The sequence below is a fragment of the Eurosta solidaginis genome, chromosome 4, assembly GCF_040869045.1.
Source record: "Eurosta solidaginis isolate ZX-2024a chromosome 4, ASM4086904v1, whole genome shotgun sequence".
NCBI lineage: Eukaryota > Metazoa > Arthropoda > Insecta > Diptera > Tephritidae > Eurosta > Eurosta solidaginis.
This window is the reverse complement of record NC_090322.1, coordinates 26,420,195-26,447,693: the sequence shown is the minus strand read 5'-3', so window position 1 is coordinate 26,447,693 and position 27,499 is coordinate 26,420,195. Positions and strand designations below refer to the sequence as shown.

Below are 27,499 nucleotides of genomic sequence, written 5' to 3'. Positions count from 1 at the left end.
AGTTGGTGAATTTACTACCTTTTTGTAGATTTTATTCATTGTTTAGGATACGTTAAGACTAAGAGACTTCCTTTAAGGAAGTTTAATTAATCCTTTAAGTAATCGAACAGGTGATCGGGGCTATTTACTGTTATTGTGAACGTTTTTATCAAACATTCCCACTTGTATGAATTCACAATGGTGGCACAATGGACTCCGACAACGGGCGTTAAGCTATTCACAATAGGCGATGTAAACAATGCAAAAAAAAATTGTAAACACGTAGAGGATCTCTTTAATTTCATTTCATTAATAATCGAACTGCGAAGGAAATAAATTTTTTCAAGTTTTTGATATTGCCTCACAACATGCTAAAATTACTTCCCAACTCTACATTTGTAAGCGGTGCGAATGCAAAATGTGGGGAGATTTATTGCCACAGTTCTACTGAATTTACCATTCTTTGCACGCACTGCGAGCTAAAGTCATTCGATTACGAAGATTTCATGCGGCACATTAAAAACGTACATTTCGAAAATGATTTGTTAAAAACTGAAGATGTACTTGTTGAGGTAACCCCGTATTTGACGACGACAACAAGTGTGAAGGGCGAAGTAAATTTTGAGGATGACAGTGTTGAACGGTATTCCTTTGTTATCCCTGACGATTATGATGATTATCCAGAGGAAGAGGAGCAAAGTGGATTACGTATAGTTAAATGGGAACAGAAAACGACCACTCCAGAGCCGCACAATGGTGGAGAACAAAATGAATTTGATGAATATGATGACGAGTATATACCAACTACGTTTAACAAGCAACAGGTAAGTGAGCTATATTACATTTGTGGATATTTTAAACATTTATGAATATTTTACCAAACACAGACAAAGGGCTTACAAAAGCTAATATTCAGTTGCGAAATCTGTTCACGCACATATAAAAGTCAAAATAACTTACGAATGCATTTGGAAAAATTCCACAAACCTGGTAAAACAGATGGTATAATACAAATGCATAAATGCGACGATTGTACGGATGAGTTTAAAACGTTGCGTAGCTTAGAAGAACATTGCCTCACTGTTCATGGTGGTATGAAATGCCCGTATTGTGATAAAAGATGTACATGTCGTACTAATCAGCAACGTCATATAGAACTACATACGCATGGAAATGAGCGTAAATTTGCCTGTGATTACGAAGATTGTACCAAACGCTTCTTCACGCGTCGGCAATATCAAGCACACAAACGTACCCATACAAGAGGCAAGGATTATATATGCGATCAATGTGGCTATACATGTCGTGCACCCGATATGCTGAAAGTACATTATCGTTCACATACGGGTGAGAGGCCATTCGCCTGTGATGTGTGTGGTAAAAATTTCATATCTAAATCTGCTGTAATAGAGCACAGAGTAGCACATGGCACGGAGCGACCGCATGTGTGCCAGGTATGCGGTCGCACTTTTGCGCGAGCTAAATCACTTTATCATCATAAATTTTTGCATCTTGATGAGAAAAAATTCAAATGTAAAATATGCGGGCAAGCATATGCACAGCTAGCAGGACTTGCAGGACATATGAGACGACACCGTGAGGATGGGCCACAAGTACGGTTAGATACTAGAAAAAGTAAAAGAGCTTCAGATGGATCAGACGAAACCTCACAAATAGCCGCTAAATAAATTCGCGTCCGCGGTTTTTGGAGTAAACTAAAAGCCCAAAAAACTCAGTAATTACAAAATTGTATAGTTTGCCAAGATAATAAAATTATTATAAGAAAATTTATTAAAATAAATTAATATATGTCCCGATAACCTCTTAAGAGTTTTTAGGTCGAACCTCTCCCAATTTGCGTTGTGCTTCTTTTAATTTTTCACACGAGTCGGCGGGACCGGATCTATGTACATGTTTTATGCTGACTACGAACGGCATTTGCAAGGCAGATAAGTTTGACTGAGAAATACACACGGAGTGGTTGCCAAATCACTGCCGAGGGCCGTCTGCGATTAAAAAACTTTATTTTTTTCATTTTAGCCGCCGTGGTGTGATGGAAACGTGCTCCGCCTACCATACCGATGATCATGGCCGGGTTCATGCCCAGGGCATGTTGCTTTGCTTTTAGAAACAACTTTTTTCAATTCGAAGAAAATGTTTCTAAGCGTGGCCACCCCGCCGCGGTGTTTGGCAAGCACTCCGAGTGTATTTCTGCCATGAAAAGCTCTCATTGAATACTCATCTGCCTTGCAGATGCCGTTCGGAGTCGGCATAAAACAAGTAGGTCCCATCCCGCCAATTTGTAGGAAAAATTTAAAGGAGCACGACGCAAATTGGAAGAGAAGCTCGGCATAAAACCTCTTCGGAGGTTATCGCGCCTTACATTTATTTTTATTTTAACTACGAACGATAAGCTTTTTGTAGCAGAGCGGTAGGATAAGGATATTGTCTTCCGTAGTTATTTCTGTCACTCCAGAAGGTTTAAGGGACTACTAATTTCGGGATCGTTTGGAAAGCCACATCGGGATATTCGGAGATTATTTCGTTCTTCCATGATCGTTTAGAGTCCAATTTGTGACAATTTCCTGATGATCTTGGGGACTATTTCAGGCTTCTCCCGAGGTCATTTAGAGATCACATCGGGACAATTTCGGGATGATTTTTGAGCTATTTCGGGGTCCTTCCGGGGTTGATTCGGAATCAATTTGTGATGATCTTTGATACTATTTCATGTTACTTTCAGGGTCATTTGTCCCTCACATAATACAGCAGCTGCTTTGTCAAACGGCTTTATTTTACCTACAATACTTATTTTTCCAACTTGCAGCATTAAAGGCTTTTTATATCAGAAGATATACGAGATTGCAATTACTTTCCACATGCTTCGCTAATTTGGATACTCAGGTTTTGACAATCCGAATACAGGTATATTGATGCTGCAGAGATGATCCAACCATATGGTATCATACGCATATTTAGCAGGCTAGGCTCTGGCGAGCCCAAGGTCCTCATAGAACTAGGGGGTGGGCGGGATGGCCTAGAAGGTATAATGGGGTCATGTTAATCGTTCCCGAGATGTTGTTTGTTACCCGATTTATATACGGCAAAGGACCATTAACATCGATAACACTCCCAAAAACCTTTGGAGAGTGTCTTTATAATTAATACAACAACAACCACAGCACGGGGCTTCGCTGTAAATGTTCTTTCTTTCTAAATCCTTCTCTGACCGGGAGTGATTTAAAAAATAGTCCCGAACATTTTTCTTGCATAACTGAATGAATATAAAACCAAATCATGAAAATGTAACAACATGAAAATGTGCCACGTTTTTTTTTTAATATCAATTGAACGACTTTTTCTAATTTACGTATTATTTTTGGACGTATTTTAGCAAACGACCACTGTTGCAGTTTATAAACCTAAACAAAATTTAATTACATTTTTGTTCACAGATGCATACTGCGCCTAAACATAAAATATGGCTTATATAATTTTTTGTTCGTACTAGTTAAATTTTTTCGACCCGTACTGTAAGGCCACTTCGGAAGTAAAAAAAGGTTTGACAGCGAAAAGGAAGGAAATGATTATAGAGGAGGTATTTATTTGAAATTTTTAATATAAATATAACATACGAGCGTCAAGAAACGGGATATTTTTACAGATAGAAATCTACAACATACTTGACTGCGAGCATGTGAAATTGAAATTTAAACAAAAGCATAGCAGTGTGTACATTGTACAAGGTAGCTACAATTGCCCAATACGACAAGCCGTTAGCACAGCACTTAAATTAATTTGTAGCGCTCAATATGCAAGCATTGAATCATTGACAAACTTTAAAAATCTACAAAAAGGATATGTTCGCGTAGTATTGCAGGTCAGAAAAGCAGAGATTGCAGCTGGTACGCACACCACCACCTCCAACGCCCCCTCCGAAACAACCGACGGGCAAGCAAGCAATGAAGCGCATAGTGATAGCGATAGTGAAGTGCCTTGTACATCACAACAGGCGCGCGATCGTGAACAGCGACAAAGACGACAACAACAACAACGACAACAACAACAACATCAACAACAACAACAACATAACCTGCAATCGTCTGATGGTGATGGTAGTCGTGAGGAGCCCTCTTTCCAAAGAATAGAAGCGTTACGTGACTTCCGTAAAAACACGGAAGTAATTGAATATACCATTGATAACGGTACTAAGCATAAATGCAGTTTATATGCGTTTCATGGCAAATTTCGCACAAATATTGATTATATCTTACGTCAACCACATTTATCGCGTAGTGCCTTTACTGGCAATTGGTTGCAATTTACCGCAACAAAATTGAATGGATGCATGAATAAAGAGTAAGGTGGTTTTCCTCTAGTTTTTTAAGCTTATGCAAATAAGGTATATTAACACCCATTTACTGGATCGCATTCATTGACAATTGTTTTGGTTCAGTTTTTATAGAACCACTAAAAATTGTACAAGGAGTGCAGAGTAGATCGTCCCAACGCGATATACACACGCTTTTAACGTAAACTACTCATAAAAGGTGCTATAAAGTTCTTAGAACTGGGCCAAACAATTTGACTTTTTAATATTACTAAATCGCCACCGTAGTCAAGGTGCGGGAGTATTTTTATCCTGCCTAAAAAGTATGTGCAGTCAGTAACTGAGTGTGACAGTATACAGGTGTTAATTTACAGATTGGAAAATTTAATTCTGTTCAGAGATATTTACAAAAAGAGGCGGATAATTTGCATGTGGATGTTGTAATATAAATGATTTTGTTGGTCACACATACAGAAAGGTATTGTGCGTGGATATAATTTTGATTTCCAAGCCGTTGGTGAAACCACACCGGGTAATTTTCTCTAAGCGCGGTCAAAGGCCTCCATTATGGAAAGGTGTTCTACGTCAAATGATCTATGAAACCAATTCGCGGTTCGGGGTAATTTTTTTTTGCAATTAAACACGTCCGTGGGCTAAATCTAAAATTTAAAAATCTTCTAAGTATATAAATATGTATGTACAACTCATTCAAACTTTGGTCCAGAAAAGCCATAAAAAATACTTTTTGCCACAGCATATATCTTTTATGGTTTAGGCAAAGTAGGACTCGGTGCACTACTAAATGTTATATGTCGGGTTTGATCCGACTCAGACTTCCTTACTTCTCTTCGTAATAAAAACCCTACTTTTTATTTTAGAGAGGAAATTTCAAAATTATTTGGCCAATTTGTAAAATTATTTTTAAAAAACCACTATACCGAATGTGATTTATTGTCTAAACTAACAACATGTTGCCTCATGGGACAGACTGCTTTAGATGTTATGTTAGCTACAGATGCTTTAAAAATATTCAACGATGTGCGTATAACATTTGAGTTTATAACATGCATGGAGTATACGGTGTGGTTTCTAATTCCATATAAAGGACGTTATGTGCCGATAAAAGAAGTGGTAAGGTTGCCATTAAATTTTGTATAAAGTATTTTTAAACTTTATTAATTATTATCACAGAGCATAGAGAATTTTAAAATCAATAATATATGCACATGCATTAAACTTAAGGATAATGCAAACGCAAGACTACACAGAGAATATGTATGGTCGAATGCTCAACATGCTGTACAAGATATGTTGCTTATTGCATTCCAGTTGGTAATGTCATTTCATCTACAACGTGGTATTGTATATTTGCAGGAAGAATTGAATACGGTAAGTGGTGTTTGTATTATCCAATCAAATTAAATTTTCACACTGTTCTGGCGTAGGATATTTATATAGAAAAATATATTTAGAAAACGCCTATGCATTACAGAAAGCTGAGTGTTTTTAGAATAGTATTTGGAAATTGCAATTGCATTTCGGGAAAAGCTATAATTAGTTCAGGCCTTTTTAACTTGGGGAAAAATAAATATATACGAAATATAATACCTTAACCTATGCTTCAGTTGACTCCTTTATAACTCCCAAGAAAAGTCTATTACCGCAACATACAGGAATTTTCAAGGCAAAGCATGTAGCTGTTGAACAGGCAATTATATAAGCGGCTGAAAGACAAGCAAACACATTGATCTATTCCGACAGCCAAAGTGTGATTAAATACATTGGCTCGACTAATTATAATGGACCGGAAACCCAAAGACCCGTGTAATATAAAGTAGGGTTCCACGCCATATAGGAAATGAACAAGCCGTGGACTGTGGAAATACCTTGCTATAGTAGTATTATAACAAAAACGGTCGTAAGTGGCGATTAAAATATCAAATAGATTCAAGGGATTGTGTAGCGCAACCCTTTCAGGTTGCCAGCGCAATATATAGCTTCTCCAAACCCAATTCTCAACCTCACCTACCCTGGCGAATCCTATCTCATTAACAGCCGTGGCTCTGGCGACCCCAAACTCCTCATGGATCTAGGGGGTGGGAGGGCGGTATGGACTATAAGGTCTCATGTGGTCTTAACAAATCGTTCCCGAGATGGTCGGGCTTGGTATCGGAATGTACCGGATTTGCATCCGGCAAGGGGCGGTCGGCATCGATAGCACTGCCCAGGGTCTTCCGGAGAAGCACAAATAGACCAAAATATAATATAAACTTTCCCCACTACATTGACCCCCCCAACACATGATGCAATTTTGTTCGTTGATGCAAGTATCTACCCCCATGGATGTCGCCCCAGACTGCAGTAAAATAGAAACAATAATTACTATCAATAACGTCTTAAAAAACCACAACGTTTACCACACTGCAGCAGCGAAAAATAATTACCCTTAAGTTAAGACAATATACAATTAGCTTGATTGCAGGAACTATATGGTCTCAGCAGATACCCTAATCAGAAATAGTTTGTGAATTTATTTGTAAACTAAGATCATAATAATACATTTATCCATTTATTGTGAAGGTAATTAGTACAATAAGATTTAGTTTATTTTATAGTATAGCCAAAACAACAATTTTTAATAATAATTAAATTATTTAAAGCAAGTACAAAATTTGTAAATTCTAAAAGCGAGACTGAACTCGTCTATGCTATTTTTGTTTTTTTTTTGGTTTCAGGTTAAGGATTATCAAACTATGCAATTTGTAGTTACAGCTTATATGCAAAATAACGAAAATACGAGACAAGTAAATATCTAGATCTAGAAAGTTAATGAATTTCTTAAAAATTTATATCTATTTCTAACTTTAGTTATGGCCACAAAAAAACTATTTGCAGCGTATTCTTGAGGCATGCAATAAGATGCACATTACAGCTATTATTGATTATCCGGGTGGTTTGCCAGTAGCACCAGTAAATGGCAACTTGATTAAATGTTTTAAAAATGGAACAAGTGGTAAATGGGAATTGAAAGTGGAGGAGAATGCCACAACATGCACTGTTGATAAATTTATTAGTGAGGTGGAGAAAGGTTTAAAAGATTATTAGTTAAAAAAAAAAAAACAGAAAATCGCAAATACTTGCTTGCTCTTCGAACATACAAAAATATTAATGTTTCATTTATTTATTTTAAACATTAAACACTTAATTTGCGTTAAAAATTGTTAGTTATACATACTTAAATGTAAAATATGTACTAATTGCTTGAAAATATAAAATTAAATTAGACAACATATCTATTGACAAAATTAATTATGATCAAGGACCAAAGCGGTAGCCCCCAGAGGGTTATACCCGCGGCAGGTATGCCTGTCGTAAGAGGCGACTAAAATCCCAAATTGGTTCAAAGGGTTGTGTAACGCAACCCTTTCAAGGGGTTTCCAGCGCAACTTATAGCTTCTGCAACCCAATTGTCAACCTTACCTACCCGCGACGAATCCTCTTTCTTTAGCAGCCGAGGCTCTGGCGGCCCAAAGTTTCTCATGAATCTAAGGGGTGGGAGAGCGGGATAGTCTAGAAAGTTCAATGTGGACATACTAAATTGTTCCCGAGATGATCGTGGTACTACACCTTAATGGTGCGTCTTACAGGAACGTACCGGATCTATATCTGACAGAGGACCATCAACATCGATAACATTCCTCAGCACCTTCGGGGAGTGTCGAGAACGGTAATGTCAAAACAATCCATATGTAAAATGGGTAAAAGTCTAGTTGAGGTGTCGACTGCTAATACCTATGCTACCAAAAATTTCGAGAGTGGTGTCAAAAGACGCATATTGACTTCGACAACAATAATCCGAAGGAGGAAAATAAAAATTATAACTCGTTCAAAAGATATTAACGAAAAACCGAAAAATGACGCCGCGGGTCCCTCCGGGGCGGAATCCATAGTATTTTTGCGCAGAACACTTTTCTGCATTGGCGGCCTTTGGCCGCGCTTATATAAAATTACCCTGGGTGGATCCAACATCTATTTGGAGACCACAACTATATCCGCGCAAAACACTTATGTTCACAAGTTTTTTGTGGGTTAAAAAAACCACATGAAAAGCGCCAACTTCAACTGCAAATATCTCCAGACAGAGATACAATTTTTCTCTTCCGTCTTTTGACACCTCTCTCGATATTTTTGGTAGCGTATTAGCAGTCGACCCCTTAACTAGACTGTTACCGTAAAATGTACCTTTGAATAATTAGCAAAGGAAAGTGGGTAATTCTTTACCTACTTTAGATTAGATTATTTATTTATTACGGCCAGAAGCCTAATTCGTAAATTTGAAAATATTACAGTTTTTTATCTTATAGCTAAGGTTTTACAATATTCATATAATTTTGTTTTAAATACTGTTATTTGGTTGCAACTTTTTATATCCATAGGCAGCTCATTGTAACTTTTCAGACCCTTGTAGAAAATGTTCTGTTGATCAATTTCAGTTCTAAAAAACGGCAATTTGAAATTATGTTTGCTCCTCGTATTTATGTTGTGAGTTTGCTCAACTAATGCTATATTTTTATTTAAATACTCAGGTACATTTCCATGTTTGATATTAAATATGAATTTCATGGAGTGGAAAAAAATCTTTTGTTTCACACTTAACCAGTCTAAAGTCTTCAACATGTCAGCCGTTCGTGTATCTCTAGGTTTCTGAAGAATAAATCTCATGCATCTATTTTGAAGCTTTTGGAGCTTGTCTACTTCTTTATCCGATATTATGAATAGAATGGACGGGCAGTACACGAAGTGTGGTTCTATAACTGATTTATTTAAGATTAGTTTGTACTTTTTCTGATAAATTTCGTTGTTCTCTGCATCACTCCTATTTTATTAGCAACTTTTTTAATTGTATAATTTATATGATCTTCAAATTTGAGTTTATTATCAATTATTATTCCTAAGTATTTTATACTGTTAACTCTTTGTATGATTTCATCATTTATTTTTAGCTAGGCTATATCTTCCTCATTGATATTTCTCCTTGTTATTATCATATATTTAGTTTTATTTATGTTTAGTTTCAGTCTATTACCACACAACCATTTATACAAGTTATTTATTTCATGTTGCATTTTGGCGAGTGCAGTATTAATATTATTTTCACTTATCATAATTAATGCATCATCCGCAAAAAGTCTAATTTCACAACCTTCGATAGCATTGACTATGTCATTTATGTATATAAGAAATAATATAAGTGCCAATAGTGAGCCTTGAGGTAACCCTATGGGTACCTCTAATTCATCCGACGTCACAGCATTTATAACTGTTTTCTGCTTTCTCTGCTTCAAATAGTTGCGGAACCATTTAAGTTCAATATCAATTATGCCAATCCGCTGTATTTTTTTTATTAATATCTCTCTGTCCACCGTTTCAAAAGCTCTTTTGAGGTCAAGGAAAACTGAAATCACAACTTTTTTGTTGTTTAGCTCTTCTTTCCAATCAGATATCACCAAGTTCAGCGCTGTCTCACAGGAGTGTTTTTTCCTAAATCCTGACTGTTGGTAGACTAGTATATTATTTACTTCAAGATGATTCACCAACTGATTCCCAACAACGACTTCGAGAATTTTAGCATCACTTGGCAGGGTATTTATGGGTCTAAGTTCTTCAGGTTGCATTGTCTTTTTAACTTTTTCCACAGGTATTATTGTTGACGTTTTCCACATTTCAGGTACTACACCATCTTCTAAGCTGTTATTAATTATTTGAGCATAGAAATATCCGGTATACGATATACAATCTTTTAGTACACCTTCGGATAGCAGTTTTCTTCCACCTATTTTATATTTAAAGTCTGTTAAGATATTAATAACATCATCGGTGGTAATTTCAGCAAACTTTAATTTTGAATGGACTTGTGTATCCTCTAGTGCTACCTGACAGGTTTCGATGTTATTATTAATTTCAATCACACTGTTTACAAAAAATCTATTTAGACCATTCGCCAGATCGGTTTCGTTTTCAACCAGTATGCCATCCAGTACCACCTTTTTTATCCCTTCGTTATCTTTAGTTTGGTTGACCGTTTGTTTGAGATATTTCCACATTTCTTTAGCATTATATTCATTCAAAATGATTTTATTCTCCATATACTTTTTTTTTTTTAATTTGACTAATTTTTTGTAAGACCTATTTATATTTTGAGGAGCACGACGCAAATTGGAAGAGAAGCTCGGCCTTAGATCTCTTCGGAGGTTATCGCGCCTTACATTTATTTTTTTATTTATATTTTTATATTCATCCCACTCTCCAGTTTGTAACACACGCGTGTACATATTGTATTTATATTTATTCATTTTTGCCAATTCTCTATCATACCATTTATTCATTAACTTGATATGTACTTCTTTCTCGTAGGTTAAACTTTCCATAGCCTTCTTCTTTAGCTCACAACTGCTAAAACTCTTCCAAAAATATTGGGAGAGGTGTCAAAAGACGCGCTTTGGACCCAGGATGACGAATACGAAATTGGAAATTTTATTTCTTTTCGGAGATATTTGCAAACAAAATTGAAAATTTTCATGTGGTTGTTGTAATTTCGATGATTTTGTGGTACCGTTCTGGAGCGCTCCGGGCCCATTTTTCGGTTTTTTGGACATATCTTTTTGTTTATTTTTTAATTTCCGCTTTCAGATTCGTGGTGCTGGGATCAAAACACGTCTTTTAACACCTCTCCCGATATTTTTGGTCAAGTTTTAGCAGTTGTGAGCTAAAGTAAAAAATTACCGGAAAGTGTTCTGCGCAAAACTACTATCGATCCCACCCCCGGTTTCGATGGGACCAGGGGTAATTTTTCGCTTTTTTGTCAATATTCTTTGAACAAGTTAAATTTTGTATTTTCCGCCTTAGGCTTATTGTTGTCGAGGTCAATACGAGTCTTTTGATGCCTCTCTCGATAGTTTTCGCCACTGATGACCTGATACGAAACTTTCATTCTCTCTCAATTTGTTTCCAGGAAAGGGGCTTGAAATCAGCTGTATGTTCATTCAATTGTAAATAAAAGTTCATTCGTTTCCAAGAATGGGGTCTGAAGTCAGATGGCTATAGAGTTGCCTAAAATACGCAAAAAAAATTCTCCAAGAAATCCGTTCGGTTTCATTATTTTCAAATAAATCAGCAAGTAAGCTGATAAAAACTTATTAAAATTTATAAAAAAGGTAAAGTTTTGTAGAAACATTTTGTGGTAGATAAGTGAAAAAATATGAAATAATATATTTCAATTGCGTTGCTTTGCTTTGTTGCTCTGGCACCGCCATAAGATAACAATAAGCGGCTAGTCCCTTTTTTCACTTTGATGCGACCAAAACGTTTATGTACATACATATGTATATCCACACACAATAAAAAACGCAAAAAATGTATAAGAAATTACGAAATTATATCACTTGGTGAAGTATTTGCGTTGTCGTCCGCAAAAGGCTGTTAATTAAAAATGTTGCGTTAACCTATACGTATACCTGCAATTTATCTCAGCTGTCAAAAATGGAATGTCGCAACGCTCCTCAAAAACATGGCCTTTATCCATCCACTTTAATCAATGCGAAGGCTAAGAAGCCAACTTGTTCACCAATCGAAAGCCACTACCAAAAACCGTTGCGAGTGCATCCCTTCGATGAAAGGTGTTGTCACATATAAATTTTCACGGTGAAAAAGAGTTATTTTTTTCTTCGGGTTTTTAATCCTGACATCAATTCGATTTTTTTTGATATTCCAATGGACAATTTTGAGCAAATTTTCGGTGAAAATCATAAATTAAACCTTTACCATGTAAAATACCCCAAAGTTATTCTGAAATGCCCAAATTTGATTTTGAGTATAATGGCATCTATGGCCAATGTTATAAAAAATGCACATTTTCACGCGCTCTCAGAGAGCGAGAAGTTTTATATCAGGTCATCAGTGCCATAGTGTACAAGTACAAGTGTGTTGACTTATCTGTCAAGCATTCTGACAGGCACTCGCTGGATTCGGAATGACAGCGAATTCAAAATGGATACCATTACCGAATGCGCCGAATGATTGAAAAATTGAAAAAGTCGAGACGATTGGTAGTCAAAAATGTTGTCGTTGAGACCAAAAATGCGACTCTAGACCTGAGATTTCCATCAGGTGAGCAAGGCTGTTTGTAGTTTTGACGTTTATCGCTTAGTGAACACACTTGTATAGGTACACTATGATCAGGGTTTTTCGCTAGCGACTGGCAGCTAAGGTTATAGCTGTATTTCGTTGCAAACTATTAATTACAATTAAAACACTAGGGGGACATCATATAAACTTATAAGGTGTAAAATTATATCCATTTACACACGCTGTTATATGAACGCACCTAGTAATACTATTGATAAATTTGATTGTTTATCAGCTGTATTATTGCCGAACAAAATTTTTTTGATTGTTATACAAATTAAAAAATGCTAAGATTAAGTGAAAAATCAAAACTAAAACGCATTTACTTGCTGTTGTTGGAGATTTTTGATGAAAATGCCTGCTGTAGTGTCTGCAAGGTTGCATTCCTTTGAGTTTACCGCGTTTACACAATGAAATGTGCGCGTAAATTTATACAAATTGTGTAAATGATTTTTCAAACAAAATTTGACAGTTCGTTTACGCACTAGATAAATTTATACGTTTACCCACTTTATAAGGCATTTATGCGGTTACATGAGTCCCCCTACTAGCTAGCTTACCGAATTGCATGGAAAGCAACAATAAAAAGTAATCGGTTGAGTTTCAACTGAAACCGCTTCGGTAATTGTCGACCTGATTAATAGTGTTGTATAGTGTTGCATATTCAAAAATAGGGCACTATTGTGAACGAGCGAATGAAATGAACATACGAATGTGCAGATAAATAAAAATAACAAAATAACAGCGTGGCGGGAGGGTGACATACATACAAACAAACACAGGCAATTCATGTATTTTGCTTTTGTAATTCTCTGGTTGAGTGTCAAAAACATACTGCGCTAGAAGTAGAAATGTCAAAGCAGCTAAAAAAAGTAACCATCTGTATGGTTTTGCCATAATGAAACTGTTCAGCTAGTTGAAGCGTTTTTTTCAAGCTCGCTTGCAAAAGAAAAACACCTTATAACATAACACTCATATCAAATTCACAGTGCACCAAATGAGTCATTTTGAAATTCGGCGCATTTCCTCATACTAATCGCATTTCTGAAATGACTCATCTATACGCATTTCCCCGCATTTGACAAATTTGTAATGAACAGATCCGATCCACACGCGCACACAAGAACACAATAGTTAAACGACGTATTATAATTTTAGTGCTGTACTAAAGCTATAAATAGCAGTTTCCACCTTTTCTTAAAGCAAAACTGTCAGTTATACCATAAACTGCTTTGTATTTTTAATATTCTTTATCGTACTCTTGTTTAATAAATTCCTTCGATACTTTTTCTTGCGTTGGATTGGTGCCCATGAAAGGAAGGTTAAGCGTAATGCGAATGAGGCCAATGTAGACGCATTAAAATGCATTGATGACCAATGATGACAACAACGTGCGCATTGTTTATCAAAGATGAATGGATTTGCAACTCTTTGTTTCGAGAGAGCGCTGTCAAAATGCACATTTTTTATAACATTTATCAATGATTCCACACCAAACAAAAATTAATAGATCTGAAAATAGGGATTTTTGACATAAATTTCGGCGATTATAGTTTCAATCATCTAATAAAATGATAGTTGTAAAATATTTATTTCTTTAGACTTATTTTACAATAATACGACTAGTTGGAGTTAATTATAAACAAATCTAAGTAAAATTAACATTTCAATTAAATTACTTAGTCAAATATTGTAACGCATTTAACTCGCAGTGAAAACCATATATTCTTTCGAAATTTCAGTAAATCGGACCTATGATATAACAGTTAACATTATTTAATGGATAGGGCTTATCCTACATGTCTGGCGTCCCAGGTTCTGTGATCAAAATGGACTGGTTGCATCGGGAGTTCATATTTACAAAACCTGTTTTTAGTGATAACTTTTGAATGGGAAATAATATTTACCCTCCGCCTTCGAACTAATAATATCTAGACTAAAATAAATAAATTCCCATAATTTTTGAATGCTATTCTACAGTTGTAGGTCAAACTAAAGTTTACCGAAATTTTTGGCCCGTTTTTCGTTTTGACTGGCACATTTTTTGTTCTGGCACCCGCTTCAGCTGGCGCGAGGGATTTATCTGTGATTGTTGCCAGCAACAACTAGAAGATAAATCCCTAGTGAGAGCGAAAATATGAGAGCGTAAGCAAAAGATTCGTATCAATCTAATCTATGTTGTTTATTATATAGTTTGGCACAATGATGACATGATATGAAACTTCTCGCTCTCTGAGAGCGCGTGAAAATGTGCATTTTTTATAACATTGACCATAGATGCCATGATCCTCAAAATCAAATTTGGGCATTTCGGAATAACTTTGGGGTATTTTACATGGTAAAGGTTTAATTTATGATTTTCACCGAAAACTTACTCAAGATTGTCAAATGGGATATCAAAAAACTCGAATTTTTTCAGGATCACAAATACAAAAAAAAGCTTATTTTACCCGTTAAAATTTTTTCCGTGACAACACGTGAAATTAAATTTTTTGATAGCTAAGATAAAATGTACTTATCTCTTTTCGTGCGTTAATATAAGAGCTCATTTAATTTTGTTATTTCTTGTACAGTTTTGCGTTTTTTATTTCGTGACAAAAAAAACTAATCATTACTACATATATTATAAATTATTTTTTTATTTAGCATTTCTATTTTGGACTTAAGCTACAATTTTATGTAAATTTTAAACTTTAGCACCCAACTGCTACTAAACGTCCAAAAAAAAGCCAAAAGCCGCATTTTGGGCCCAGGATCATGAATACGAAAGCGGAAATTACAAATTTTCCTCTGTCAAGACTACTTCGAGAAAAATTACCTGGCGCTGCTCCGAAAAATCGCGGCAAAAGCTTTCTGTACTGCTGGTAGGTCCAGCTACGTAATCCAAATTATTTTCTCGAAGAGCATCTTTCTGCATAACTGTGTTTGTGTTTTAGTACAAAAAATCATCTAAATTACAATTACCACATGCAAATTTTCAACTTCCACCGACGTCAAAACGCGTTCTCTTACACCTCCCGACGTAATTATCACATAAAACACTTTACGTACCTGGATTCGTCTTTCTCTCGACTGGGAAATTTGAAAAAATTCTGGCTACCCTCGCATCCCATGACACACTTTTTGTTTCTTGGCATTTTGCTAGCAATTAAACAAATTGTTATATTATTTCATATTTTTTCACTGCAGAAAACACTACTTACAACTTATTATAGTTTAAAACTAAATATTTTTCCGAAAATTCGCCTTTTTTACAAATTTTTGATCCGCTTATGTAGTTGAATACACTTGAAATGAAAAATAATGAAAACTCACCGATTTTCTTGGATTTTTTTTGCGCGGCTTACGCAACTCTGATCTTCAAGACCCATTCTTGGAAACGAATGAAGTTTGTTTACAATCGAATGAACCAATGTTTACAATTGAATGAACTTTAAGACCCATTCCTGGAAACGAATTGAGATAGAATGAATGTTTCGTATCATGTCATCATTGTTCAAATGACTCTTTGGAAGTATGCATTCGAGGCCAGTGAAAATATAATGGAAGTATAATCTGTGCAACTTGGCTGCACTGTTTGACATTCTGTTGTCAATCGATCGGATAACCCCCCTACAAGTTGAAGGTAACTAGTTCACCCACACATTCAAAGCTTTTTTCGCTCTCCACTAACACATCGACGTTTCTTGCTGTCATCGAAATGACAGCGTCATCTTAATACAACAATTTATTAATTATTCCGGGAAACATTTTAAAACGATGAAAAACTATACATGTGGTAATTAAACTAAAAAAGTGCTTGTGCTACGGGCTTTTAGGTGTGACGTGTGTTTAGGCACTTCTAAATTAACCTGGCGCATTAACTAGAGGCAGCCAAGTCCTCTTGCCACCAATTGGAATTGGAAGATTCGGATTCCAAAACCAAAAAAGGTAAAGTTTTCAATACAGTGCACAACCTAAACAAAGGTGGTATCAAAAGACGCGTGTCGAGATCCGTGTTTAGAATCTGAAAGTTGTATAGAATCGACGGGATGGCCTAGGTTTCAGGTGGTCATACTAAATCGCTCCCGGGGAGTGTGCTTATCGCTACAACCAAAGCAACATTATTTACTCTCTGCTTTTCATTCATACGTATGTATGTGTATTTTTAAATAATAAAAAAAATGTTATATTATTCTAATATACATCATCTCTGCCGGGGTGCGATTCAGCTCAGGATATGCCAAAACAACAAGAAACTTACAATTAAATGCAGATTCACGTGTCATTTGCCAAGGATTTACCGGTAAACAAGGTACTTTCCACAACCAACATGCTTTGGAATACGGTACAAAATTGGTTGGATGTATTTTCCCAAAAAAGGGTGGAACTACGCATCTTGGTTTGCCAGTATTTGCTTCGGTAATTTATATTGATTTGTATTGATTAAAAAATGCAATAGTAGATAATGTAATGTGAATTAAAATTGAATAGGTAGCCGAAGCAAAAAATGCAACTGATCCGCATGCAACTGTGGTTTATGTGCCGCCACCGGGAGCTGCTGCTGCTATCATAGCAGTATTACAAGCACGACATTTCTTTGATTGGTTGCATAATCGAAATTGTGCCCTAACATGATATGGTTCGCGTTAAGCACGCTATGTTAAAGCAAAATAAATCTCGTCTAGTCAGACCCGATTGTCCAAGATCATCGCACCAGAAAGGGTAAGTAAATTACCTACCATATTAAATATATAAACAACATGTACGAATTTGTTAGTGATAATTTGTCATGCTTTTGTTGATAATCAACTGAAGAAGGCAAATACCAAAGAGTTCGAAGTTCAATACCAATTGATTTCTTTAAATAGCGTTTCGAGAACAAAACCCCTATGTATGTATGCATACAACTGCATAGAAAGGGAGGGATTAATTAATTATGCTCAGTAGATTTATAGGATTTATATTATTTTCCCTGCGTCGCCGTTGCCATTACATTGCGTTAATGGAGGACATCAACACCTTACCCACAACCAGTTAAAATTTTAGTAAATTTTGCTCTTTTCATTTCGGATTTAAAACGTGGGAAGTTATATATGTAGCATTCCATGGAGAATGGTAAATTTTAGCAGAGTTTCGCATTGCGGTCATTATTAATATTCAATCCCTAGAAGGTTCAATGTAGTCATATCAATAGGTCCGGAGATGGTCGGGTTAGTACCTCAATGGTGCTTGTTACCGGAACGTAGATAGATAATTTATTGAGGATTGCACAGTGACTTGCACATCTCCTTGACAGCACCTCATCGTAGCCGACTTCTTTGATGAACCCTAGCAGAGTTCTGGGCTTGAGGGATTAAATGTGGGAATGCACTGGCCATGGTGAGCCCATAAACTGGGGGATTCAAGGGGTTGTGTAGCGCAATATTTAGCTTCTCCAACCCAATTGTCAACCTCACCTTCGTGCGGCGAATCCCGTTTCACTAACAGACGAGGCTCTGGCGACCCCAAGCTCCTCATGGAACTTGGGATGGGGAGGGAGGGGATGGCCTGAAGGTTTAATGTGGTCACATAAATCGTTCCCGAGATGGTCGGGCTAGCACCTTAATGGTGCTGTGGTACCGGAGCGTACCGGATCTGTATCCGGCAAAGGACCATCACATCGATAATACTCCTCAAAGCCTTCGGGGAGCAACCTTATCGCTACAACAACAACAACAACAATAGAGTTACTCCTACTCCAGAAAATGGTCAACATTTATAGTGCATACAAATAACATTCTTTTCACTTTTGAGTTTCAGTGATTAGCTGTTCATTGATAAGTGTATCAATTGTAGCCTCCTTTCGAATTAGGTTTTGTAAAGATCGCCATTGAATATAACATTTAATGTGATCTTCAGTATTTTCGTGTGATGGCAGTTTAGCGTATAGCTTCTTCCATACCTGGAATTTCGAATATTCGCCAGGACAACAAATTTTAGGTCGATTTAAAGTATTGGTGCTTATCAGACGACATGGTAGGCAATAAAAAGCATTGCTACTGGCACTCCACACCAACCAGTAACGCTCCACTTTCTCTCCATTTGGCAAGATTCTGTTTAACAACGAGGTAGGAAATGCCTCGTCATGACAATCACGTGGAAAAATAACAGGGCACTTTTGATGACCTCGACGAATTATTTCGTTGACTTCTTCAGATCGCAAAAACTCATTATTCACGGTACCGATATCGAAGTCGTTTAAATAATCACGACTTTGATACAGAGTTGGTGGTATTGTTGGAAGGCTTTTTGAAGATGAACCTTCATCAGTGTTACCACGAAAACTTTACGATTTCGGATTCATATAAACATATATTTTTGTTTGATTTTTTTATTGTCTCCTCACTGTTCGAGGGACCAGGTAAAAAATCATTATCAATATTCGTTGCTTTTGAAATTCGGCTTAAAATTTCCACATGGAACAACTAAAGACTCCTGAATTAAAAACAATGTCTTAGTACCTCTAAATCGCGGGCCCCCCGAGAAATACCGGGCCCCCTGAGAAATATCGTGCCCAGCGCTTGCCAGGCTAAGGCTCCAGCTATTAGGAGTGATAAAGCTGTCAGTTCTAGAAGCAGCAAGTGGCTTAAGTCCTAGGAAGCTTCTAGTATTTGTCAAGAGGACGGAGTTTTTTTATAACATAGGTCCTGGTTCTTGATAGGGTTTTCAGCTTGGTCGTTAAAACAAACTTCTGGTAACACTACGGACTCATTCAGTCTATGTGAGATCATCATGAACCGGCCACTTCAACCTAACCTATATTTTGTGTTTTTGTTTTTACTTTAGAATCTACCGGTTAAGTAAGCGATGTCAGCTAACTAAGCGCCTTCAAATGTAGAGCCATAAGGAACATGAGGTCGCCAGAGCCTCGGCTGTTAAAGAAACAGGATTCGCCACGGGTAGGTGGCGTTGACAATTGGGTTAGAGAGGCTATGTATCACAACAACAACAACAGAGGCTATATATTGCGCTGGCAACCCATTTAAAGGATTGCGCTACAAAACCCCTTGAATCAATTTGGTATTTTAGTCGCCTCTTACGACAGGCATAGCTACCACGGGTATACTCTAAGCCCACTAACCCGCTGGAGCCATGAGAAGCGTGAGTGCACGTTGGGTGTCGCAAGGCAAGTTCCGTCGTGCCTGGTGTTGTTGGGTGAGCGGCCAGGCAAGGCAGCAGGGTACACATGCACCATTCAGGAGGATACCCTCGCTGAGCCCAGAAAATCTGGGAAAATTAGATGTACTGCTCAGATCCAGAAAACGAGTATGTTCTGTACTGACATATGATAAACTTGCAGACAACCAAACGTTTACTTTCCTGTCCAAAACAGAACTGGTGTTCGGCACTGCTGCTAAAGAAGAATAGACGTAGTCTAATCAATTCATTCCCGGGTTACTCGGGGAAAGCAGTTTTAGCAGTACTTTGCCCGTTTCAATTTGCACATCCATTCAAAGAACTTCGCATAATGGATTAAACAGTCATCTGCATTTATTCGTTTTTGTTTTTGTAGCACGCCTAATTTACTATATTACCCCAACATCTATCAATTATCCCTTGTTATAATCTTCGGGTACCCCCGCTACCGGAAGATGCCTTGGCATGGTGGAGGTTCACTTGAATTTACTTTACAGGTCCTGATTCTGGTTATCTGAAATCCTCTTGAGTATCTTGTATTTATTAAGCACTTCCGGTTATATTAAAAACTTATCATCTATCCTTACTGATATTCGTTTCTTTTTCATTCTAGGTAATTCGATTTGACGATGTGGGCATAGCAATATTCCAGCTGTGGCTGTAAGAAGAACGTACATTTGCTCAAACTACAAGAAAACTGCGACAACTGTCCCTCGGCCTTTTTAGTATCACATATAAGGCCCTACCACGCATATTATGGGAAAGGGTCAAGTTCAAAGGCTCAACATCACCTGCAAATCGACTTTGATAGCACGAAATAGGGCTGCATATATTCCGGTATTATATCTACAACACTCATATCTATGCAAACTGATACTAACAACACCACCCGCGCAGGAAAAAGTGAGCACCATCAGTGTGAGCTTCGAAACTCAAAATGGTTTCAGAAAGGGCACGACTACAAATAAGTTTATGTCTTCATATGTAGTTTGTACATATAAATATGCACATATGTAAGGTTTAATATAAAATTAAGGATATTATTTGTAAAAACCATTGTATACATAATTTATTCATAATTAAATATTATTTAAACAAAAGGGGCGTTTCATTCATATAAAAAGCGAATTGACAGAAGGTAACTGGTACGGGTAACCGATAGGCCAGTTACCCGTGTTGTTGTTGTTGCATATATTTTGGTTAGCGATAACGAAAACATACCTAATGAAGTAACTTAAAAATGTAAATAACATCGAGCGAGAAGGAATGTCGAAAACACAATAGGTAAGAGCGAGAAAGCGAGTCACACGTACACTATTTTGAGAGAGCGCATGCGTTACCTTTTTCACGACAGCAATGTAAAAGTCATTAAGACGATAATTGGTGACCAAGTTATTGGTAACGATTAAGTAATCGATTAGGTATCGGGTACCTGTCTTGTAGGGCCATAGTGTACAAGTACTAGTGTGTTGACTTCTTTCTGACAGGCACTCGCTTAAGTGAGCATAACGGGAAAATTTGGGTTGCCATTGTTGTTTCGGTTGAAGACGGTTGATTAGGGTTCTGTGCAGAGACGTAAAAGATTGAAACAGGGTTTATGTAGTCACAAAAGTGTTGCTCCTGTTCCACAGCATTTTAATTTTATATCATGGCGAAAATTGTTTAGTTCAGAGTTATTGATTTTCATTAAAAGTTTAATTTATTATGGAGGGTTACTCCTTTAAATGTAAAAAGCAGAGAAAACGTAGAGTTTTTCAAATTATTGTGAAACACTTTTTAATTTGAATTTCTGTACCCAAGTTGACCATATTTGTGTAACACAAGAATCTGGAGGTCAACTCCTTAACTATGAAGAACTGAAAAATTTACACGTATGGAAAACTCATTTGCACACGCAATTTACACTTTGAATTTAGTTGTGTTTTTATGCACAAAATTTTTAAACTAAAAACTAAATTTTCATTTGTCATAAAAAATAAAGAAAAAACGGCCCAATGTCAAAAAACTTAATCGAAATACAAACTGGCTGTTTTGTTTTTAATGAACTACGTTGTATTTTTCTTGTATTTCGTTAGTTTTTTTTAAATATAGTTCACACACTTACACCAGTACTGAAACCTTATTGGCTCCCTCGACAAAAAATATAAGAGAAAATACAAGAAAAATACATAGAAAATAAAGTACTGTCATATAGGAGTTTGATTTGTTTGCATTTACAGCACCATTTTATTTGCAGGAGACCTTCACAGCTACAAAAATTAAGGCGGATTTACACAGACGCTTTGGTTGTGTTGCATTCATTAATTCATCTGTCGGGCGAAGTATCGAAAAATTTACATAAATGCTTTGGTTGCGTGCCTACGCTTTGACAACGCCAGACGAAAAACAATGAAACGCCGTACGTTATCTTTGCTTTGAAGCGACCAAAGCGTTTATATAATTTTGCCCTTATGCATTTGTGTAAACAGCCTTAGAAGTAAATTTTTTCCATGTTACACGTGTGGCGCTTTATATTTTGTTTCTAATTTAAATAAAATGTCTCTAAGAGTTGCTTTTTTGTTTATATTCCTACATGTCAAACATGTCCTAGTAACCATCGCCGTTTGTAAACATACAATTTTTCTCTAATATCAATTACAAAAACCATTGTATAAAGCAATATGAGCAAAGCTCGCTAATTAAATGCATTAAATAAATTTTGCTTTCCGTATGTTTCCCCATAGTTGCAGGCTACAAATCTTCTAGTATTCTTATTTCCGCGGAAATATATGCAACTATTTCATCTGTAAATACTACAAAGTTATATTAAACTAACAAATGCAACTCAGGTTGAAGTACTCTTGCGTACCAAAAATGCAACTCTAGACCTGAGATTTGCATCAGGTGAGCGAGGCTGTTTGTAGTTTTGACGTTTATCGCTTAGCTGACACACTTATATAGGTACACTATGGGATAACCAAAAAAAAAATTGGTTTATCAACAGATCCAATTGTAATGAAAAATTTGTATCCGAAAGAAAGATGCTACGAAATTGTATTCTGCCTACAAGTTATGGGCAAGCCAAAAACAGCGTAAGGTGCGGAGAAATTGTTTGCTACGATAACGTAAATTTTACCATAATATGTGTGCTTTGCGAAATGAAACTTTTCGAGTTTGACGATTTTATGCTACACTACCAAAATGTACACCTGAGAGGCAATGCTATTGATAGTGATAATATAAATGATGGTGAATTGGAGGCATGCATCAAAGATGAAGAGTTCGAAAATGTTGAATATTTGGCTGAATTGAATGATAATGGTGCCATAAATGCAGTGCGTATCCTGGATGGGTTGGTAACAATTGAAAATATTACTACAGCCACCAAAGAGTCGAATGCAGCGGCAGCTAATACTGATAACAGTATTGAATACGAAAATGAGGCCCTCAATGTTGCGACGAATTTAAATGATGATGAATTTAATAACGATGATGATGCTGATAGTATGAAGGGAGATAGTGATTGGAAGCCAATAGTGGATGAGGATGAAGATAATTACATATTGAAAAAAGTAAGTTAAAAACTTTATATTTGTTAATTAGTGTTTATCATTTGTCTCTTCCAGCCACGAAAACCCAAATCTTACCAATGTGAATATTGTCAAAAATTTTACACAACTGACCGCATCCTTAAAATGCATATACAACTGAAGCATCTACGTCCGAAGGATTTTAAATGTGAGCAATGTGGTGCAGAATACGCTGAACAACGTTCATTAGATTCACATATACGTAAAAATCATATAGGCTTCCCTTGTACACAGTGTGCACGTACCTATAAGAGCGCGCGTTCATTGCGTGTACATATGCTATCACATAAAGCTATTAAAGAGCATGTTTGTGATTATGAAAATTGTGGGAAAGGATTCGTTTCGGCAACACGTTTAAAGGTGCATCAAAAAATCCATACGGAAGAACGTAATTATGTATGTGAAACATGTGGATATCGTACTCGGCAAAAAGATGCTTTGGTTGTGCATAAACGCACACATACTGGTGAAAAACCATTCGGTTGCGACATATGTGGACGCCGATTTATGTCATCCTCACTACTCACCGAGCACAAGCCTATGCATTCTTCAGAGCGTCCACATAGGTGTGGTGTTTGCGGTGCAGCATTTTCACGTGCTAAAGCTTTATATCATCATAAATATTTGCATTTGGGTGTGAAAAAGTTTGTATGCAAGTTATGTGGACGTGCTTATGCACAAATGGCAGGGCTGGCTGGTCATATGCGTCAACACAGATCGGAGGCTCAAAATTTACAAAGTGAATGGAAGAGTAATATGTAGATATCATCTAGTATTTAACTTATAACTTATATGCATATTATATATGTAATTAAATCAATTATGTTAAATAATTTAAACAAGATTTTTTTTTTTTTCAGTTTATAATTTTAACATTTAAGAATTTGAATGACTACAATATAATAACTTCCATTTAAAGCACAACAATAAATACATACACATACAAATATCCTATTTATAAATATGTCTAACCTCTTTTCTTGTGGTGGAAGTATAATATGAAATATTAGTTGAATTTGCCTTAGAATATAAAAACCTGACAAACGCAGGGGTCACCTCTTTATGCAGCTCTATACTGGGTATATGATATCACTTAGTTCTTAACACCGAAAAAATATTCGGAGAAGCACAAGGAACTAAGAAAACTGTGAACAGTTTTTAAAGTGCTAAGATAAGATTTGCACCGAATTTTAAACAAAAGTAAAGAGAGCTTTCACATATGCAGTATATGGCGCGGGCCAATTATAAAGCATAGCATATCGCGATTGCACTTTCGTTTTGTCGAAGTCGTAATAAAATACGGCATGACAGCCCTATTTACGAAGGCTTCGCTCAAACTGAAGCACAGAACAATTTGAAACAGTATTCAGCATCCTAACGAAATCTCAAAGCCGACCAACTACTGAAAATATCTCATTCCAGTTGGAAGCGAAAAAGATAACAACATCAGGGAGAGAAACGAGATGCTGACCAAACAGTTCCTGTTGATTACCCAGAAACCTGAGCATCCCAACAGACATCTGATTGATGAGCCAGCACCGCCTCAGGGCTTAAGGAGTCATCTCCGTAAGCATTTTGAGGAAATACGGCACCTGAGAACCCAGCCGTATGAAGCGAAAAAACACAAGCAGGTTCTTGGTGAACTCCACAAACATGCGTCGGACCTTTATGCCGGGAATTGCCCGGTGAATCCAGTACTCAAAGAAAAGTATCCAAAACTCGCGGAAGAGGAACTCATACTCCCCAGGGAAACGCGTGTCACTCTTGCTCAACTTCGTTCTGGATACTGTAACAGGTTAAACTCTACCTATCTAGAATCAACCCCGACATACAAAATGTATGCCCCGCCTGCAATGTGTCCCCACATGACACCAACCATCTATTTAATTGTAATGTGGAACCAACGCCTCTAACACCCCTTTCCTTATGGTCCACCCCTTTAGAAACAGCAAGTTTCCTTGGACTTCCGTTATAGGATATTGATGACAATTTGTGATCGGTCGCGGCTGTTAGGTGGGGGAGAATCACTGCTACAACAACAACAACAACAACAATGTGGGTCAAAATTTGTTTAGCACTTAACCCTATTGGGACGAATTTAACGTATAAAATCAGTATACCAGCATATGATTATACCCTCTTATAATGATATAGGTGCAATCCTTAAAAAATTTTATAGCTTCATCCTTTTATGCCCAAACTCGTATAGTGTAATCCCAGCTGCCTGTAGACAAAGCTGTTCCATCTGGTGATACTTGAACGCATGATACCTTATTTTCATGACCATACAAAAGACAAATACGCTCCGATTTTAACGTATCCCAAAGATTCACTGTATAATCATTATAGCCTGCAAATAATAGGCGTCCACTTACAGAGAAATCAACCGAATTAACACCAAAAATAATGCTCTCCTTTGAAAATACGGCCACCTCACGATCGGCGCGCATGTCAAACAACCGACAACTACTATCATCTGACCCTGTGGCTATAGCATCACCACAAGGATGAAATTTAACGCTATTCACATCCGATTGGTGACCCTCAAAAGATTGTACAACATGGCCTGAACGCATATCCCAAATGAAAGCCATGCGATCGCAGCTGCCAGACACAAATGTATTGCCGGTTTCATTTGGCGCTAAATCAATGGCCATCACATCACCAGAATGTCCATGAAAACTTTGTAAGAGCTGACCGCTTTCTACGTCCCATAAAGCACAAGTTGAGTCCCCGCTACCAGTTAGTATTTGTTGATCGGAGTTGGGATAAATACAGCAAGACATGTAGCTAGTGTGTGTACCAACTGTACGTTTTTTGGCTGCCATTTCATCATCTGATGTTATGGGATAAACTGTAACCTTATTATCCAAACCACCACAAGCGACATAGTTGCCGGAGGGTGAGTATGCGCAGGCCATTATCCATGTGGTGGGCATTGTTATGAAATGTTCTTTATTTGTGGTGAAGGCATCCCAAATAATTAGACGTCCATCCTGTGATGAGGAGATTATGTGACGCTTATCTGGACTCCAATCTGTGCACAACACTTTGGCCTGATGACCTTTAAGTACTTTACGTGGTTTTATATTTACAAAAGCGATTTGTTCGAGACGCTCTGCCACAGCGGAGAGGCTGACATCATTCAATTTTGCACGTTCCTCTTCAAGTTTTATTTTCAAATTTTCTGCTTCCTTTAGTAAAGTCGCCATCTTATCACTAGCATTCACCGTTCTAGATGAATCTGCCATTGCTTTCTAGATCATATGACTAAAATCGGACATAAATGTATTCCAAAGTATTTTTTTATTTGGTTCGCCGTTTACCAAGTCTCAAGTATAATTTTATTAATATGGGCTGATAAAGTTTTCCAGCATACCCTCTGTATATAGAATAGAATACACAAAAATCGATATTTGTTTGTAAATATAAAAGACAACACACTGTCATTTATCTCTACATGGCAGCATTGTTCCAAAAATCAAGGACCGCGAAACCGAATCCGTAACCGTAACCGTTAAAAACAGTCTTAAGCGGTAGTCATTGGTGCCGTATGTCGTATCGCTGTAGTCGTATCCCTAACGTAATCAGCTGTTTATCGTTACGACGGTAAACCAAAAGCCAATTGGTTGGCTACGATAGGGTTACGACCTTAGGGGCACCAATAATCGATTGCATTGATTCCCATAAGGTTGGTCGAATCACCTGTTATAAGGTTACCGATACGGTTACCGATAAAGCACCAATGTCCCAATGACCGTATAACAGCTGATTCGACCACTCAATGCAATCGATTATTGGTGCCCCTAAGGTCGTAACCGTATCGTAGCCAACCAATTGGTTTTTGTCTTACCGTCGTAACGATAAACAGCTGATTACGTTAGGGATACGACTACAGCGATACGACATACGGCACCAATGACTCCCGCTTAAAGCGTGAATTAATGCTGACTTATAACCATAAAGCCATAACCAGATAAAACAGCTGATCGAACCTACCTTATGGGAAATAATATAATCGATTAATGGTGACGTACCATAACGCTAACTCGATTACATTAATTTCCTTAAGGTAGGTTCGATCAGCTGTTTTATCTGGTTATGGCTTTATGGTTATAAGTCACCATTAATTCGCCCTTAAAGCTTAAACCTCTCTCGATATTTTTGGACGCGTATTAGCAGTGTCATGCTGTCGTAAAGAATTACCATAATTAGTATTATTATATTTTTAATAAGTATTATATTCAATTGGTATAGTTAATTAATAAATTAGTACTAT

General features: G+C 36.9%; 3 protein-coding genes and 1 long non-coding RNA gene across 6 annotated transcripts; 3 read left to right on the top strand and 1 right to left on the bottom strand.

The window, feature by feature from the left end:
• The first annotated feature begins 239 nt into the window (after positions 1–239).
• LOC137247559 (zinc finger protein 234-like) lies at positions 240–24,174 on the top strand. The gene is made up of 5 exons (XM_067778542.1): positions 240–803; positions 867–1,664; positions 22,480–22,534; positions 22,577–23,202; positions 23,257–24,174. Exons 1-5 carry the CDS (start codon positions 348–350, stop codon positions 23,980–23,982), a joined length of 2,661 nt encoding a protein of 886 aa, XP_067634643.1. The 5' UTR covers positions 240–347; the 3' UTR covers positions 23,983–24,174.
• On the top strand, positions 3,501–7,589 carry ord (orientation disruptor). Its single transcript, XM_067780908.1, has 6 exons — positions 3,501–3,577; positions 3,644–4,338; positions 5,188–5,440; positions 5,501–5,698; positions 7,045–7,113; positions 7,178–7,589. The coding sequence occupies exons 1-6, from the start codon at positions 3,563–3,565 to the stop codon at positions 7,412–7,414; spliced, it is 1,467 nt and encodes a 488-aa protein (XP_067637009.1). The 5' UTR covers positions 3,501–3,562; the 3' UTR covers positions 7,415–7,589.
• On the top strand, positions 16,149–20,751 carry LOC137249434 (uncharacterized). 3 transcript variants are annotated; one of them, XR_010952375.1, is made up of 4 exons: positions 16,149–16,624; positions 16,705–16,894; positions 16,971–17,197; positions 20,265–20,751. It is a non-coding gene; the product is annotated as an uncharacterized lncRNA (long non-coding RNA). The 3 variants fall into 3 exon arrangements; XR_010952374.1 differs by having other exon boundaries at positions 16,149–16,628; positions 16,967–17,197; XR_010952373.1 differs by having other exon boundaries at positions 16,152–16,624; positions 16,967–17,197.
• Gbeta5 (guanine nucleotide-binding protein subunit beta-5) lies at positions 24,068–26,680 on the bottom strand. The gene has a single exon (XM_067780917.1). The coding sequence runs from the start codon at positions 26,469–26,471 to the stop codon at positions 25,410–25,412; it is 1,062 nt and encodes a 353-aa protein (XP_067637018.1). The 5' UTR covers positions 26,472–26,680; the 3' UTR covers positions 24,068–25,409.
• Positions 26,681–27,499: the final 819 nt, after the last annotated feature.